This window comes from Eulemur rufifrons, chromosome 2 (genome assembly GCF_041146395.1).
Source record: "Eulemur rufifrons isolate Redbay chromosome 2, OSU_ERuf_1, whole genome shotgun sequence".
Taxonomy (NCBI): Eukaryota; Metazoa; Chordata; class Mammalia; order Primates; family Lemuridae; genus Eulemur; species Eulemur rufifrons.
The window spans coordinates 43,618,812-43,634,872 of NC_090984.1; the positions used below are offsets into that span (position 1 = coordinate 43,618,812).

Here is a 16,061-nt window from a genome sequence, read left to right on the forward strand (position 1 = left end):
TTCAACAGATGTTGTCTTGTGTCTACTTCACCCTAAGCATCACATCAAGCATTAGGGATATAAGATTTAACAAGATGGACACAGTCTCAGCTCTCACATAAAACTGAATCTAAAAGAGAGATACACATTAAACAAATAATTATGGTAAGTACCATAACTGAGAATTACAAGTGCTGTAAAATATAAAGGGGGCTCCAGCTTAGCCTAGGAATAAGGAAGTCAAGGAAAGGATTCCTTGAAGGACATTTAGACTGAGACTTCAAAGAGGGCTGGGAGAAGAGTGTCCTAGGGACTTTGCACGTGCAAAGTCCCTGAGATGAGAACGAGCCTCATGGTGGGAGTGTAGTAGAAGTGGGTGATGCTAAGAGATGAAGTCATGAGGTACACAAGTTTCAGATCTGGCAGCTCTCTGGTTATTGATATGAACTTTTTATTTCATTCCCATAGGAAGCTTTTGAAAGGCAATCAGCAGGGGAATTACCTGCTCAGATTTAAATTTTTAACCATCACTCTGTTATTTGAAAAATGATTGGGAAAAAGACAAGCATGGATTTAAGGAACAGTGAGAAGGCTGATGTGATAGTCAATAACTGACGATGATACCAATGGAAGAATAAAAGGCTTGTGAGAGGAAGACTGAGTTCAATTTTAACATGATCAGTTTGAGAGGTCTATGATTCATTCAAGTAGAGATGTTCAATAAGGTATTGGCTATATAGGTTTGGAGCTCAGCCAAGAAGGTCTTCTTAAGGTGTTCATTAGGAATTCATCAGCATAGAGATGGAAGTTGAAACTGTGAGAGGGCATGAGATCAACAGAGGAAAGACCACAAGAAAGGAGAGAAGATCAAGGCCAAGGCCTCAAAGAACATCAACATTTAAAGGTCTGTGGGAGGAGGGTGAATGCCACCAATCCCTCACTCCTGGCAGGAGGTGGGGAAGAAAGAGCGAGAAAAATAGAAAGAAAAAGAAAACATGAAGTGAATTGTACTGGAAACCAAAGAAAGAGAACGTTTCAAGAAGGAGAGGTTGGTAACCTTGTTGAAAGATAAAGGGAAACCAATGAGGAATAGGATAAAGACTAAAAAGAGCCCACTGAATTTGCCTATAAAAATATCTTTGGTGGGCTAAGAGCAAAGTCAGTATTGTGGAGAAGGCAAAAGTGAGAATTTAGTAGATTAAGGAATGAGAGGGAGGTAAAGGAATAAAGAACATATAGAGAGCAATTTTTGAGAAGTTTAGCTGTGAAGAAAATGAGAAAGTCGAAAGAGACATAGTAGTTGGAGAGAGCTGTGAGATCTAGGGTAGACTTTTTCAATGCAAAATACTAGAATGCATAAAGTCCAATAGAAAGGATTAAGTAGAGAGACAGAGGTGAGATACAGGCTAAAGCTGGAGTGAGTTTCCTGCAACCACACATGGAAGGAGATGTAGATAAACAGAGATGAGCCGATATGGTGGCAGGAAGCCAAAGCCCTTTGACCGCGTCTATTTCCAACATGGAATATGGGATAAGATCATTTTGGTAAGTTAGTCAGTCTGAGTCGGGTAATCAGACTTTTAGAAGAACAAAGAAGGTCTGAAATTGTTACTATTGAGAAAATACATTTCAGGTTGTATTTAGGGCCTGGTAAAGGTTTGGTGATCATGAATCTGAGGTGATATCCACCAGTATCCATCAGGCGATCAAAGCAAGAGCAGAAGAAAGCACAGTGGAGCTCCTGACCCATAATTCATGCCCTAATCCTCAGCCTCAGTTCTCCCAACTGTCTTGTCAGTGTGTCATTCTGGATCCTCCATAACATTTAATTTCTGTGCCACTTTTTGGAGCATCTGATTACTTACGACCTGATCACATACTAACCATTTCCCATTTTGTATCCCCCTAATTTTAACCCTCTTCTCCTCTTCTCTACTGTCTACTCTCTCTAATCCTATGTCCTTGTACTCCTCTCTATATCTTCATGCTGCAAGGTACACAACAGCTACTGAAGGAATACTTTCTAAATAGGTTTAAGGCTTAACTCTGAGGTCTTCTAAACTGTGGAAAAGAGACTTGCCAAGACTCCCTTCTGGACTGTGTTTCCCTAGTAGACATATAAAGAAGTCTTCTTTCAGGGCACAGGGGGGTTGCAATAAGCCTGTATTTTTGGAGAGAACAGTGATAGCCCAGTATAAAAACTGCATTTGAGAGGACCAGGAAGGGTGAAGTTGCCATCACTTTTGTTGAGGAAACAAGACCAGCTGTGGTCACTTCCCATCAATTGCCCCCAACTATCTTTCTCCGCCCATTAGACCTAACCCATGGCCTATACTTCACAAATATAAGCAGTCCTTTTATTTCCAATGCCACCCCAGAGGACTCAACTGCAAAGTTCATATAGCTTCCAAAGAGCTAGAGGTTGGAGGGCACACCTATTGCTTCATCTGTCTCTTAAGTTTGAAATCAGATTGCTCTGTACCCAAAGACCTTCAGTTAGAATGTTGTTGCAGTCAGAATGTTGCCCTAAAATTTGAGATAAAGTAATAGGAAACAAAGAGAACAAGGACAAGAAAAAGTCTACTTCAAGTTTCACTGGTTTGTCACATTCATACCTTTGCAGCCAGCCGACACTCCATCACCCTGATATTGAAGTGGGAAGTTGCTGCCTTATTCATTTCCACACAACTGTTGGCAATCACAAACACTGCTCCACTTGGGAGTTTCACATCAGTTGCCCTCAGGGGACTAAATTCTATCAACTTGGCCTACAAGAAGAAAAATAACAGGTGAGATATGTTAGAATTCAGAAAATGTTTAATCACTTATGCATTTATTTACCTTAACAAAGTGTTTTGTAAAAAAAATCATTCATTCATTCAAATATTATTTATTGACTTCCAGGCACTGTACTAGACACTAGAGATACAACAGTGAACAAGACAGACAGTGATACTGCTCTCATAGAGCCTACAATCTAATAGGAAATACAGTCAAGTAGACAAATGTGTTTCCAAGTGTGTTACAATGGTGGCAAAGCACAGGATGCTATGCAGACATATAGTTGAAGTGCCTGATCAGATGTAGCCTAGCATAGGCTCCGCTCCTCTGGAACAGGGAAATCTAAACTGAGGCCTAAAGGATGAGCAAGAGTAGGGCAGACAGAGGGTTTCTTTCCCCAAATAGGATGTCAAAAAGAGGGAAGAACTTATGCAAGTTCAGAGATAACAATGTGGGGTGTTAATGGAGCTATGGGTATTGAAAATTGGTTGGAGCTTAGAGTTTGGGGGGTGAGAATTGGTAAGAGGTTAGGATGGAGAGGTAAAGCATGGGTCAGATGGCGAAGTGCTCTGCAAGCCCCAAAACTTGGACTCTGTTCAGACTCTATAGCTTAGTTACATTAACATCGTACTTTTGCCCTCATGTCTGCCTGTCAGGTCTCATCCAAAACACCCAGAGTATTTTCTTAGTATTAAACCAAATTTCCTCATGTCTTATGTCTTTGGCTTAGGGGAATCAACAACAAATATTCTTAATAAGAAGGAATCCAGGTGTTCTTGGAAAATAGCCAAGCCTGTAGGAATCTGATGAAAAACTAAGAAAACATTTTAAAGAAATGTTTGCTCTATTTTAAAAATGAGCAGTTTACGGGCAACAGCCAAAACCTCTGCTCTGCCTAAGGGAGTTGATAGCCAAAGGGAAGTGGTATCTGGCTAAGGAATTCATTCCTGGCTTACTGTCAACATTCTTTTTCCCACCGCTGAAGCCCCAAAAATGTTGACAAAGAAAAATGAAACCAAAGAGTAAATTATAAAAAGAGGGGTTGTGAATATATGTGGTCAGAGAACTAACATTTGGGTTTAAAACCAACATGAGATTATGAAAATGTCATGCGATGAAGTGATTTAGGACAGGAGCGGGAAATGAGATCCCAATAACTAGGGAATTGAGAAATCTCATCTTAACAATGAAGAAAAAGAGAAGAGAGGGGAAAAAAACTAGACACATGAGAAAAATAGACGTGAAGTATGATTCTGGAAGCTTAAGGGAGGGATGATCAAGATGAAAACAGTAGGTTAACTAGTAGTAGCTTTGAGTTACAAAGCAGTTGGGAAATTACCACCCTACAATAGAACCTAATACAATAGGCTGCCCATAACCAAGCATGCCTGGGATCTCAAGGCCTTCCTTTCCATGTGAATTTTCCCTACTTGATATTTCCAAATAGCTCCTATTTGGAATGACACCTACTGTCCCTTCTTCTGCAAGAAATGATATAGACTGGTCCATGCCTCCTCCTTCAGTGCCAATATAACGCTCGCTCTTCGCACAGATTTCCGCAAGTTCTACCTGGAAAGGTAAAAATTGATTTGTACTGTGAATAATCAAAATCTATTTCTCATCCATTACTTACTCCAGGCATGACAAATAGGTTTGAATTCTGGTGCCAACTCTGATTAATAGAAGCCGCCTAGAGCATTGCATTAACAAGGGCTCCAGACTACCATTGAGCATGACGGGAAAATACACCAAGATCAATTAACAACGTCTGCTATGGATATGGAATAACATACTGACTGTGCATGCTATGTTTTTGCTATGCCTGCCTGCCTCCCTAGGGTAAGCAGTTTCTCCCATCTTTCTATCTACTCCATCCCTATCTAGACTAGTATCACTGAAAACTTCATAACGGCACTCATTCATTTTTGCCTCAGCTTCCTTTGTCTCCCAACAATGGACTATTCTATAGTCTACCCACAGCCAATGGGATCATTTGCCTTTATTTTCCCATCCAAAGGTAATGCAGTCTGTTCGGCATTCCCATTAAATGTAATAATCAGAACTAGAGTCATCTCACCAAGATACATCTTCCTCCAACCAAGATGAAGGGGCCTAATAGAGGAATGCAGGTCTAATCCTAACTAAAAATCTTGAAATATCTGCTTAAGAATCTTAATTGCTTCCTAACTGATTAAGAAATAAGTCCAAACTCCTCAACCTGTATTTCAAAGCCTTCTAAAATCTGGGACTAATTTGCATATGAAACTGTATTATCTACCACTCTTATCCAGCTAGATTTGTCTCCTTGACCATCTCACAAATGTCTATGCAACCTGGTATTACTTTCTGTCTTCTCTCCTATATGGATCCTATTAATAGTCAATATCCAGTTTATTGGGTACCTACTAACAGTTTATTGGCTACCTACTATTGGCAAGTGGCTGACCACTCAAATCTTTCTCCATCATGAGGTCTTCCTCAAATATTGTTCCCACTGTAGTGTCCCCTTTTTCTAAACTCACACAGCATTTATATTAATACTTAGTATCATTTATTTACTCACACTATTTATTCATTCAGTTTTTCTTTTTTCTAAGACTTGATTCAAGCCCTTATTTCTCACCTGTTTTACTGGTAGATGTTCCTAGAGTAATCATTTTGAAACACTGATATAATCATCTTTTTCCTGCTTAGTTGCCAACACCTTAATGTTCATACTTCTCAGCATGGTACACAAGATCTTTAATGACTTAACCCTTGCTCATTTCTCCAGCCTGTTCTCTCACTACTACTGTAATCCTTAGGCTCCAGCATTCAGGAACACTAAACAAATGCTGTTCTTTACCACCCCAGGGCTCTTTCATGTCTCATTGCCTTTACAGGTACGATTTTTCTGTCCTCCTTGCTCAATGCTCCTCTCCCCAGCATCCCCCACTAATCAACAACTCAAGCATCACCTTCCCCTGAAATGTGCACCACCACCCAAGTGCACACATACCACATAACCCCTCTTCTACACTCTATATTTATAACTCTATTATCATTTATTGAACTATCTGTTTTGTTTTGTTTTTTCAGACGGGATCTTGTTATGGTGCCCAGGCTGGCCTCAAACTCCTAGGCTCAAGTGATTTTCCCACCTGAACCTCCCTGGGACCATGTACCACAGCCTTGCACCACTGTGCCTGGCTACTGAACCACACTTTAAGTGCGGGTTTACTTGTCTCTTTATCTACCAGTCTATGAGAGCTCATGCAGCACCTAGACCTGAGTCAACTTAACTAGTATGAGCTGAATCAGAGTGCTTATTATTGTCTTTTAATTGTGTCATGTTTCCATCACAACTGTTTTCCCCAGAAAATTTTGAGTCCTGTGAGAGATGAATATAGTACGGTGTTTCTTTTGTGTCCCCTACTTGACATAATGCCAAGCAAGCAGTAAATACTCAGTAAACACCTGCTGCTTTCATTTTCTGAGAATAGCTGCCCAAATACCATCTGACAGACTCCGCAAGTGTCATATTCCTTGTTGGTCACGTGGATTCACTAACATTAACTTTGCCTTGTGACACAAGGTGAACTTGGGATTTTGATGTAACGGGCATCGTGCATGGCCTGCTGACACACAAAGCCAGTGATCCATCCATAATAGGCACATTAAAAATAAATTGGTAACCAAAAGGTCAAAACACTTGGATTTAAAATGTAGAGAAACAACATACCCAGATGAAGCAGTACACTCAGCATTCAGTGAGAAATGATGAGACCAGGGATACCTGCCTAACAGTGACCCTGAGCCAATATAAAATGTCACCTCCCCCTCAATAGCAGTATCAGCCACATTTACTGAGTACCAGTATGTGCTAAGTATGCTAAGTACCTGGCATTATCTCTTTTATGAGCATTATCTCCTTTAAACCGCCACACAATGCTCTGTTATCCCCACTATACAGATGAAAATGGGGTTTAGAGATATATAACTGGAAGTGGAGGGGCAGGATATGAACCTCATTTATCTGACACCAAAGCCTCTGTTTTTTTCACATCAGGCTGCAATTGCTCCCCACAAAATGGAGATAATCTAACTTATTTTTCACTACTTCAAAGGAATACAAAAAGACAAATGAGATTCATCAAAATTTCACTATTCTCCCTCCGAAGGAGAAAGAAACCAGAACATTGAGAAGTTTATACATATTAATTATTTTTTAAAAAATTCTTGATGTGTGGCAACAATTATGTACTTTAATAGAAATAAAATGTCAATTTTTAAGACTATCTATCTGGACAGAATTTGGAAGGACTCCAGCATCTTTGAACTCAGAGGGACCCTCAGAAGTCCCCAGCATCTTGTGTCACGGAGAGTCCACCTGCAGAGCAAGGGATATCTTTACGCCTTGTTGCTACCTCTTATGCTAAATTCTGACACATGGATTCCATGACTGGACAGGGGCAGAACACAAAGAAAATGAAGATAAGAAAGTTGAAAGATAAAAGAAAGGATGGCTCAATTTACAGGCCCCCTGAATGCATGAGGAATTTAGAAGTAAATATAATGGACAGAAACCAGTACCAAACACCTCCAAATCAAGTTCAAGCCCTAACTCTGTTGCCTACTAACTATGTGACCCTAGACAGATTGCTTAACTTTTCTGAGTTTCCATTTCTTCATATAATATTAATAATAATAGTTTTTACTCTGTGTGCTAGGGACTGTTCTAATTGCTTTGCCTAAATTATTTACTTTTCATACAACCCTATAAAATAGATACCTTTCATTTTACAGATTAGGAAACTGAGTGGGTTTATTAGCTGAGACTAGACGAGTAATTACTGAAGATAAAATTCAAATTTGAATTCTCTAACTCCAGCACTCATACTCGTAAGCACCATGCTATATTACCTCCCATCCATAATAACATAGAGGAAAATTACCCACATCCTTAGCCATGGGATTATTGTGACCATCCAATGAATTAAATAAAAACATCTCAAATAACAGCAACATGGACAGTGCTCTAAAGCACTATACAAATGTTAATTTTGTTATTGTTATGTAATAAGTAAGGAATCATTTGATTTACACAAGAAAGCTGCCAAGTTTCAAGTCAAATGTAAAGACAAGTTATAATTATTCCAGAACCATTGTTAAGTGTTCAGGGAAAGAGAAAATTGAAAAGATTTTGGATGTCCCTAGAAGAGCCAATTAGACATTAAGAAATAATGAAGCCTGAGGCAAACAGGAAAGTGGGTGCCCCATTAGAAGCATTTTGGTCTACTTAAGGGGGCAGGGGAGTCCCTACCCACAAAACAAAACATGCCTGTAGTGAAAAATTCTTTCATCTAGTGAAAAAACTGCTGGCCCACCAGCTGGTTTACTCAGTGGCCTAGCCCTTCTTCACCCCAGTACTAAAAGCAAAAAGATCAAATCCTACAAATCCTAAATGGTTACTATGAGATGTGAGGAAACTAGAAATGAACATTTAAAAAAAAAATCCTGTTTAAAGAAAAAATTTGCATTCTTCTGACAGTGGTCAAAAATTAGGCCGATAGCGTAAGCCAGAGATGGCATGACCTGAACTCAGAGAACCATTAATGGAGGTGAAGGAGCTCAGGAAATTTCTCCCCAAAACATGATTCCTTGGTATAAAGAGTATTTTGGGCCGGGCGCAGTGGCTCACGCCTGTGATCCTAGCACTCTGGGAGGCCGAGGCGGGTGCATCACTCAAGGTCAGGAGTTCGAGACCAGCCTGAGCAAGAGCGAGACCCCGTCTCTACTAAGAATAGAAAGAAATTATCTGGCCAAATAAAATATATATAGAAAAAAAAAATTTGCCAGGCATGGTGGCGCATGCCTGTAGTCCCAGCTACTTGGGAGGCTGAGGCAGTAGGATCGCTTAAGCCCAGGAGTTTGAGGTTGCTGTGAGCTAGGCTGATGCCACGGCACTCACTCTAGCCCGGGCAACAAAGCGAGACTCTGTCTCAAAAAAAAAAAAAAAAAAGAGTATTTTGAATTAAAGGCCCTTAGAGATCAACAGGCCTTGGGAGGGGCTTTCCCTCTTTCTTCATAAAAAACCAGACCCATCAAAAAGAAAAATCCACTGTGAGGGAGACATATGAGCCTACCCACACTTTTTCGGTCCTTTGGGACACTGGAAATAGAACCATAAAGTGTCCTCCAAGAACTCCAAGAATTATAATCAGAGTGACTTACAAAGGCACTAAATCAATACCCCATACCTACTTAAGCTGTGTGAAATCTCAACAGATTTCAATAGAATAAGAAGGAGCTGTCAAAAATACATTATCAAAAGTATATGGAGGCCGGGCACAGTGGCTCATGCCTGTAATCCTAGCACTCTGGGAGGCCGAGGCGGGTAGATCGCTCAAGGTCAGGAGTTCGAGACCAGCCTGAGCAAGAGCGAGACCCCGTCTCTACTAAAAATAGAAAGAAATTATATGGACAACTAAAAATATATATAGAAAAATTAGCCGGGCATGGTGGCGCATGCCTGTAGTCCCAGCTACTGGGGAGGCTAAGGCAGGAGGATTGCTCGAGCCCAGGAGTTTGAGGTTGCTGTGAGCTAAGCTGATGCCATGGCACTCTTGCCAGGGTGACAGAGCAGGACTCTGCCTCAAAAAAAAAAAAAAAAAAAAAGTGTATGGAAAAGAAACCTATTGAAAGCTAACTTCATGGAAAGATCAAAATGAATTCAGGAACCTAATTCCATTTGGCAAGGACAAAGTTATCTTTCTACTTGATGGCTGAGGGACTCTGAAGCTGTTCCACCTCTCCCCACACCACAAACACACACACAGCCTGAAAACTCTCAAAGCTCTAACCAAGAAAGGGTTCACACCACTCCCCACCAATGTATTTTCTTCTGCTCTTACACCTGAGCACTTCAAGAACCCCAGGTACCTCCAAACTAGTCACGTGTGACATTTGGCTCTCTATCCCTTCCTTAAAAATACCAACATCTCAGAATCATTAGGGAAGACAATTTCCATGAGAAACTTCTCCATATTTGGAGCCAATAAGCTAGTATCTGTTCTGACTTCTGCCCTCTGAATAGTTAGGAGAAACCTGATATTATTCACAGACCTTCTTTCAAAGATACTGAAGATAGTTAATGAGGCTAGTTTAGCCCTTTGTGTAGTTCTCTTGAAGTAGCTTGGAAAGGAACCAAAAGTCATGTAGTCTCCCTAAATTAAACAGCTTGCCCATCTGCTGGCCAGCGGTGTTCTAGATAAGAGGAGAAATAGCAAGCAGGGTTAGATTTAATAGCCACGGAGAAGGGCTAACGATTCATGAATGTGTTGCCTAAAGCTAAACCTAAATATTTAGGAAAACAATAATAATACAAAAAGACTCAAGATATTAATACAGTGAATTCTTTTCGCAGTTTTACTAAGGAAATTTTTGAAAGGAGAATTACATAAGAAAGAATGTTGATCTCTTTGAATTAGTTAACCATGCCTATGGGAAGCCTAACTATTTAAAACAGAAGACCCTAACCAAGCCAGAATTATACTGCTATTGTCAGCCATTAGGAAGGAAATAAACAGTCCCATTCATTCATTCAATAATTGTTTAAATAGTGTCCTACAGGTAAGTGAATAGGCCAGTGTCTGCCCTCAAGAAGCTCACAATATTGATATTGTCTTCAGGTGAACAAGTCTTTCAAAAGAAAATGTAAAAGTAGTGTGCCAGACAGCTTCTATTTGCCCCTCCGGAGCTGCTGACCACCTACCTTCATCCTGCTATCTGACCCCAGAAGACTGACCAGGATGAACTATAGTCATGTACCCCATAATGAAGTTTCAGTCAATGACAGACTGCACATACAATGGTGGTCCCATAAGATTAAAATGGAGCTCAAAAATTCCTATCATCTAGTGATGCTGTAGCAGTCATAGTGTCATAGCACAATGCATTACTCACGTTTGTAGCGATGCTGCTGTAAGCAAACCTACTGTGCTGCCAGTTGTGTAAAAGTATAGCACATAACAATTGTGTACACTACACAGCACCTGATAATGACAATAAACTATGTCACTGGTTTGTGTATCTACTATACTACATATTATTTTAGAGTGTACTCCTTCTACTTATAAAAAAAAAAGTTAACTGTAAAACAGCCTCAGGCAGGTCCTTCAGGAGGTATTCCAGAAGCTCCATGCACGTTATTGCCCCTGAAGACCTTCCTGTGGGACAAGATGTGGAGGTGGAAGACAGTGATATTGATGATCCTAACCTGTGTAATAGGCCTAGGCTAATGTTTGTGTTTGTATCTAAGTTTTTAACAGAAATTTTAAAAAGTAAAAAGAAATTAAAGGAATGAAAATCTAGAGAAAGAGATTGCAATCAGACATTTATTTTCCAAAGGGTAAGTTTTCTTGGTCAGCTTTTTTGCCTGATGGATTAGACTATCCTTGGGCTATAATTTGTAATAAGATTGTGTGTTCAAGAAAGTGGATGTTGGGTCTCAGCACTTCTTTTGGTTCTCCCACAGTGTGGCAGAACTTGGAATATATGTTCAAAAATGCTGTCGAAGAGATCCAATGAATCTGTCCCTGAGCTGCCCTGCAGTAATGTCCCAGGCCTTCACATTTACTCCCTGCTCACTCACACAGAGCAACTGCCAGTCCTGCAAGTTCCATTCACAGTAAGTGCCCGACACAGGTGTATTTTTACCTTTTATACTGTATTTTTACTGGAACTTTTCTATGTTTAGATATACAATTACTTACTATTGTGTTACAGTTGCCTACAGTATTCAGCACAGTAACATGCTGTACAGGTTTGTAGCCTAGGAGCAATAAGCTATACCATATAGCCCGGGTGTACAGTAGGCTACACCATCTGGGTTTGTGTTAAGTACACTCTGTGATGTTCACGCAGTGACAAAATCACCTAACAACGCATTTCTCAGACTGTACCCCCATTGTTAAGCAGCAGCATGTGACTGTACATCAACAGGCTCCTGTGCACTCTGCTTCCCACTGGGTTCGTCCAGCAGAGGACTCTGGCAGGAAATGGGGAAGAGAAAGGGAGTGAAGGCAGGACTCTCCCTGCCAAGGCACCTTCAGGTCCAAGGGCAGTAACAACTAGTCCTCGGTGTCCCCCACACCCACCCCTTCGTAAATAGTCCCAGTGAAATAAGATGTCCTTTATTGTTGAGTGTGCCATCTGTTTTTTGTTATAACCCTGACTGCTCTATCTAGATAAGATGAAAACATTAACGGCTCCTCTGACTTTTGTTTACCTCAAATATTTTCTCTATTTTTCTCCTCCTGCAATTCTTCTCCACCCTAACTTTCAAAATGTCTGGGTTCTTACCTGGGGCTATTTTCAAATTCTTCCCCAGTTGGCAAACCTATTAGGTAGCGCACAGCCAGGAAGGAGAAACTCTCCATGAAATATTAATAGTACCAAGGTAAATCTAAAAGAGACCGAAGTAGACTAGCTTTGTTTTGTAACATGGCTGATGACCAAGCTCTAACTTGTAAACACTTTGGAGTGTTCTAAGGGGGAAAAAAATAGGCCTGCTTTAATTTAAAAAAAAGGAGAAGAAGGCGGCGGCTATTATTTCTTCTTCACATCTCTAACTCAAAGAGATGTAACTCAAAGGAATTAGTAACTTTTGCATTTTTACTTCAAGAAAAGTTGCCTGAGGACAATAACAGCCAATTCCCAAAATGAGCACAGCAAATGCAACTGAGGGTCAGTTCCAGTAAGTACCATAGGAAAGAAAAAAGGAGTTCAAATATGAAAATGATCAGAAAGTAAACAACAATGAGATTTCTCAAAAGCAAATCTGAAAAACCTGTTAAAATTAAGAACCACTAAAGAGTTATATATTAAGCACTCATAAGGATGTATCACCAAAGAATAAAAATGGACTTTTCCACCTGTGTACACTGAGGAGAACCTGGACAGGGCTAGTAGTTGGGACATGTGGCTCTAAAAATAGCTGAAGTGCTCAGTGAGGGCAGAAGCACAGTCTTCAAACTCAACAAGACAGAGACAAAGACCCCTCCCCTAGCCTAACTGACCTGCAGTCCCAGTCGTGGAGGGACCCAGATTCTGAGAAGAGGCCTTCAACAACAAGGTACGAGCATAGTATTTTATGTGAAACACTTTGGGATACTTAGTAGATGATAATGTAAAAGCTTTGATATTTCTCCAAATGATGACCCTGGATGTGCAAATGTGTGTGGTAAAATTGTTAAAATATTAACATGAATCTAACAGGAAATAATGAACTGCAAAGGGAGAAAAGAGTACAGTACACTTTTTGCTGCTCTAGGTATGGTCTTCAGACACAGCATTGGTGTCACCTGGTAAATGGTTAGACGTGCACACTTTCGAGCCCCACTCCGGACCTGCAGAATCAGAATCAGTAGCTTAACAAGATCCCCAGGTGATTTGTATGCACAATAAATTTGAAACAGTCCTTTAAATGATTCCATATACTATGAGGCTTTCCCAATAAATTAAGCAGACAGGGAAGAATCATCATAAGAAAAGCAAGAAAGCTAACAAATGTTAAATATCTTCTAAGGCTAAGCACTATGCAGGGTATTTTACATGTGTTATTTAATTTCCAAAACAACCCTGAAAGTTAAAACTATAATTGCTATTTCAGAGAGAGGGAAATTGAGTCTCAAAAAGGCCAATAAACTAACCTAAGCCAAGATTCAAAGCCAGATAGGCCTGGCTCCATAGTTCACAGGGATACTTTGTTTTTGTGCTTTAGGAAACAGAGGCTATGCCTAGACATGGGCCCTGGTGAGCAGATGGAGCATGACTTACGTGTACCCAAACAAAAACCCCCTCTCATTAGATAAACAGTGAAGTTGACCATGAGGTCTAGGATGCAGACATTTGAGTCATCACAATTTCCCTCCATTTTCTCCTCAGGTTAAAAAAAATCTATCTTCGTGGAGGATTTGAGGCTTGAGGTACTTTGCCATTACCCACCCCCAAACGCAATCCCTGTACACCTCCCTCTCAAAGAATCCAATGTCCTTCATTGTCCCATAAGCCAGAGTGATCTCAATATAAGACTGACATCTTGGTGTGATTTCTGCATCCTGATAATAATAATGGCAGCTAATACATTAACTCAGACACTGTTCTAAGCATGTTTCATGTTCTAACCTCAAATCCATGAGGAAAGTTTTTATTATTCAATGAATTTTATAATGAAGAAACTGAAGCATAGAGCGGTAAAGGAAATTGCCCAAGATCACTCAGCTAGTAAGTGGCAAAGTCAGGATATGAACTCAGAGTCTTGGGTTGTGTTTTTAAACACAATACTATACTTTAATTTCTCAGAAGAGAAGGGTTCTAGGGCTAGACTGGAAACCCAGAACTCAGGAGCTCCCAAAGCCTTCCCTGCTTATCTCACTAGCACAATCAACTGAATCCCTTTCACTGTTTAAATTCTAAAAAAAAGGGGGGGGCGGGGAGTAGGCAGCAAACACATATTAAGATTACTATTACTGTGAAGAGGGAAGGAGGGGAGAGAAAATTGAGGGGAAAAAAAAAAGGTTTTGTGGAAAGACAGCAGGAGGCAGAAGCCTGGCCAGATTGATGGAATCAGACAAGATCCAAGTCACTGCTACTAAATACCAACGGGGCCTCCAATGCCTGTGGTAAAGGCTGGTGTCGCTCCCTTGGCTGGCAGACCGCTTATTTTGGCTCTGACCTTCCAAAAACGCTAAATAATGATGATAATAATGGATAGGTGGCAGGCCCACAATTTCTGTGGTTTGGCAAGTGTGTCCTGGAATTGCACCTCCCTTCCCATGGTCAGAGGACCCTCCCACTCCCTGAGGGAAGGCTCCTCATACTGTGTTTTGAGTAACACAGGCCTGTCCCACCCTTGAGGCCCAAACTGCAGGGACTCCGACTGTAAACCAATCTGGACTCCCCAGGAGAAGGTAAAGAAGAGAGGAGGCGTTAGATAATTAATTATTGTTTTCCCCCAAGCATAATAATAATTGTAAGAATTAACACCTGTCAATTTTCCAAATATGGATCTGATCATACAGATATAGACACGAACCAAAGACAAAAAATAACTTCCATGAATCATCATATAACCAGATACATAACTTGGTGTACACATTTGCCTGAGGGAAAGGATTCTACGTATACAATAGTCAATTCACAAAGACTCTGAAATGAAGTAGGAAGAATCATCAGGGTCAGGAAGTGGTGAGGGTGTTTCAAGAGTTATTACACAAAATACTGTTTGTGTTCAAATGTTATGCCCAGAGCATCTACTGAAGGTCATCATAAGAAATAGTCATGTGAACACCACTTTTGTGTTTCTTTTCAGACTGTTGTAGACTTTTCATTATGTTTTGTGTGCTCTAAAGAATCCATGTGAGAAATGCATTTCAGAATTTAGCAGGGAAAACACTGCCTCTTCTGAAGAACTGGAACGATGCTTCCATGCTGATCATGAGACTGTGGGGGTGAAGGGAATATAGCTTTTCCAAAGTTTGTGGCCAATAAGCTAGTATCTATTCTAACTTCTGCCCTCTGGATAGTTAGGAGAAACCTGACATTCATAAACCTTCTTTTAAAGATACTGAAGGTAGTTAACGAGGCTAGTTTAGCCCTTTGTGGTTCTCTTGAAGCAGCTTGGGAAGGAACCAAAAGGCATGTAGGCTCCCTAATTAAACAGCTTAACATCTGCTTACCACAAAAGCTTGCCTTCACCCTCCATGCACTCCTCCAGGCCCCTCCCTGCACTGCTCAATATACCCTATGAAAGGGCAGCTTAGGGACAGATTCACTGGATCTCTTACACAGCATTTTTGAATATATATTCCAAGGTCTATGCCACACACTGTGGGAGAACCAAAAGAAGTGCTGAGGCCCAATATCCACTTTCTTGAACAATCTTATTACAAATTATAGCCCAAGGACAGTCTAATCCATAAGGCAAAAAAGCTGACCTAGAAAATTTATCCTTTGGAAAATAAATGTCTGATTGTAATCTCTTTCTCCAGCTTTTCATTTCTTGTTGAGTACCTGTATGTAGTCATTCCTGACACTCCCCAAAATTATAAATGTTATAAATGCTATGTTCAACAAAAGACTAAGTGAAAATAGAAACAATATTGCAAATGATGTTACATAATCACTCTCCTGGATGTAAATATAGAAAAGCCAGACAATGGTGTAGCAACCTACCCGTAGAAAGTTTCAAAGGATGGGGAAATAATTTCTAATGGAACAAGAACTAACCTAGACCAGGAGATGTGCCCAATTGGTAATGT

At 40.3% G+C, this 16,061-nt stretch overlaps 1 protein-coding gene across 3 annotated transcripts in view; it reads right to left on the minus strand.

The window, feature by feature from the left end:
- The window catches only part of GALK2 (galactokinase 2), a 117,444-nt gene that overhangs the window by 41,408 nt on the left and 59,975 nt on the right, over positions 1-16,061 (minus strand). For 2 of the 3 annotated variants that reach the window (XM_069460165.1, XM_069460159.1), the window contains exons 6-7: positions 4,231-4,329; positions 2,595-2,747 (exon numbers count right to left, since the gene is read on the minus strand). In XM_069460165.1, coding sequence (XP_069316266.1) covers positions 2,595-2,747; positions 4,231-4,329 — 252 coding nt within the window. The remainder of the gene's footprint in view (positions 1-2,594; positions 2,748-4,230; positions 4,330-16,061) is intronic. The other variant, XM_069460169.1, reaches the window with a different exon arrangement.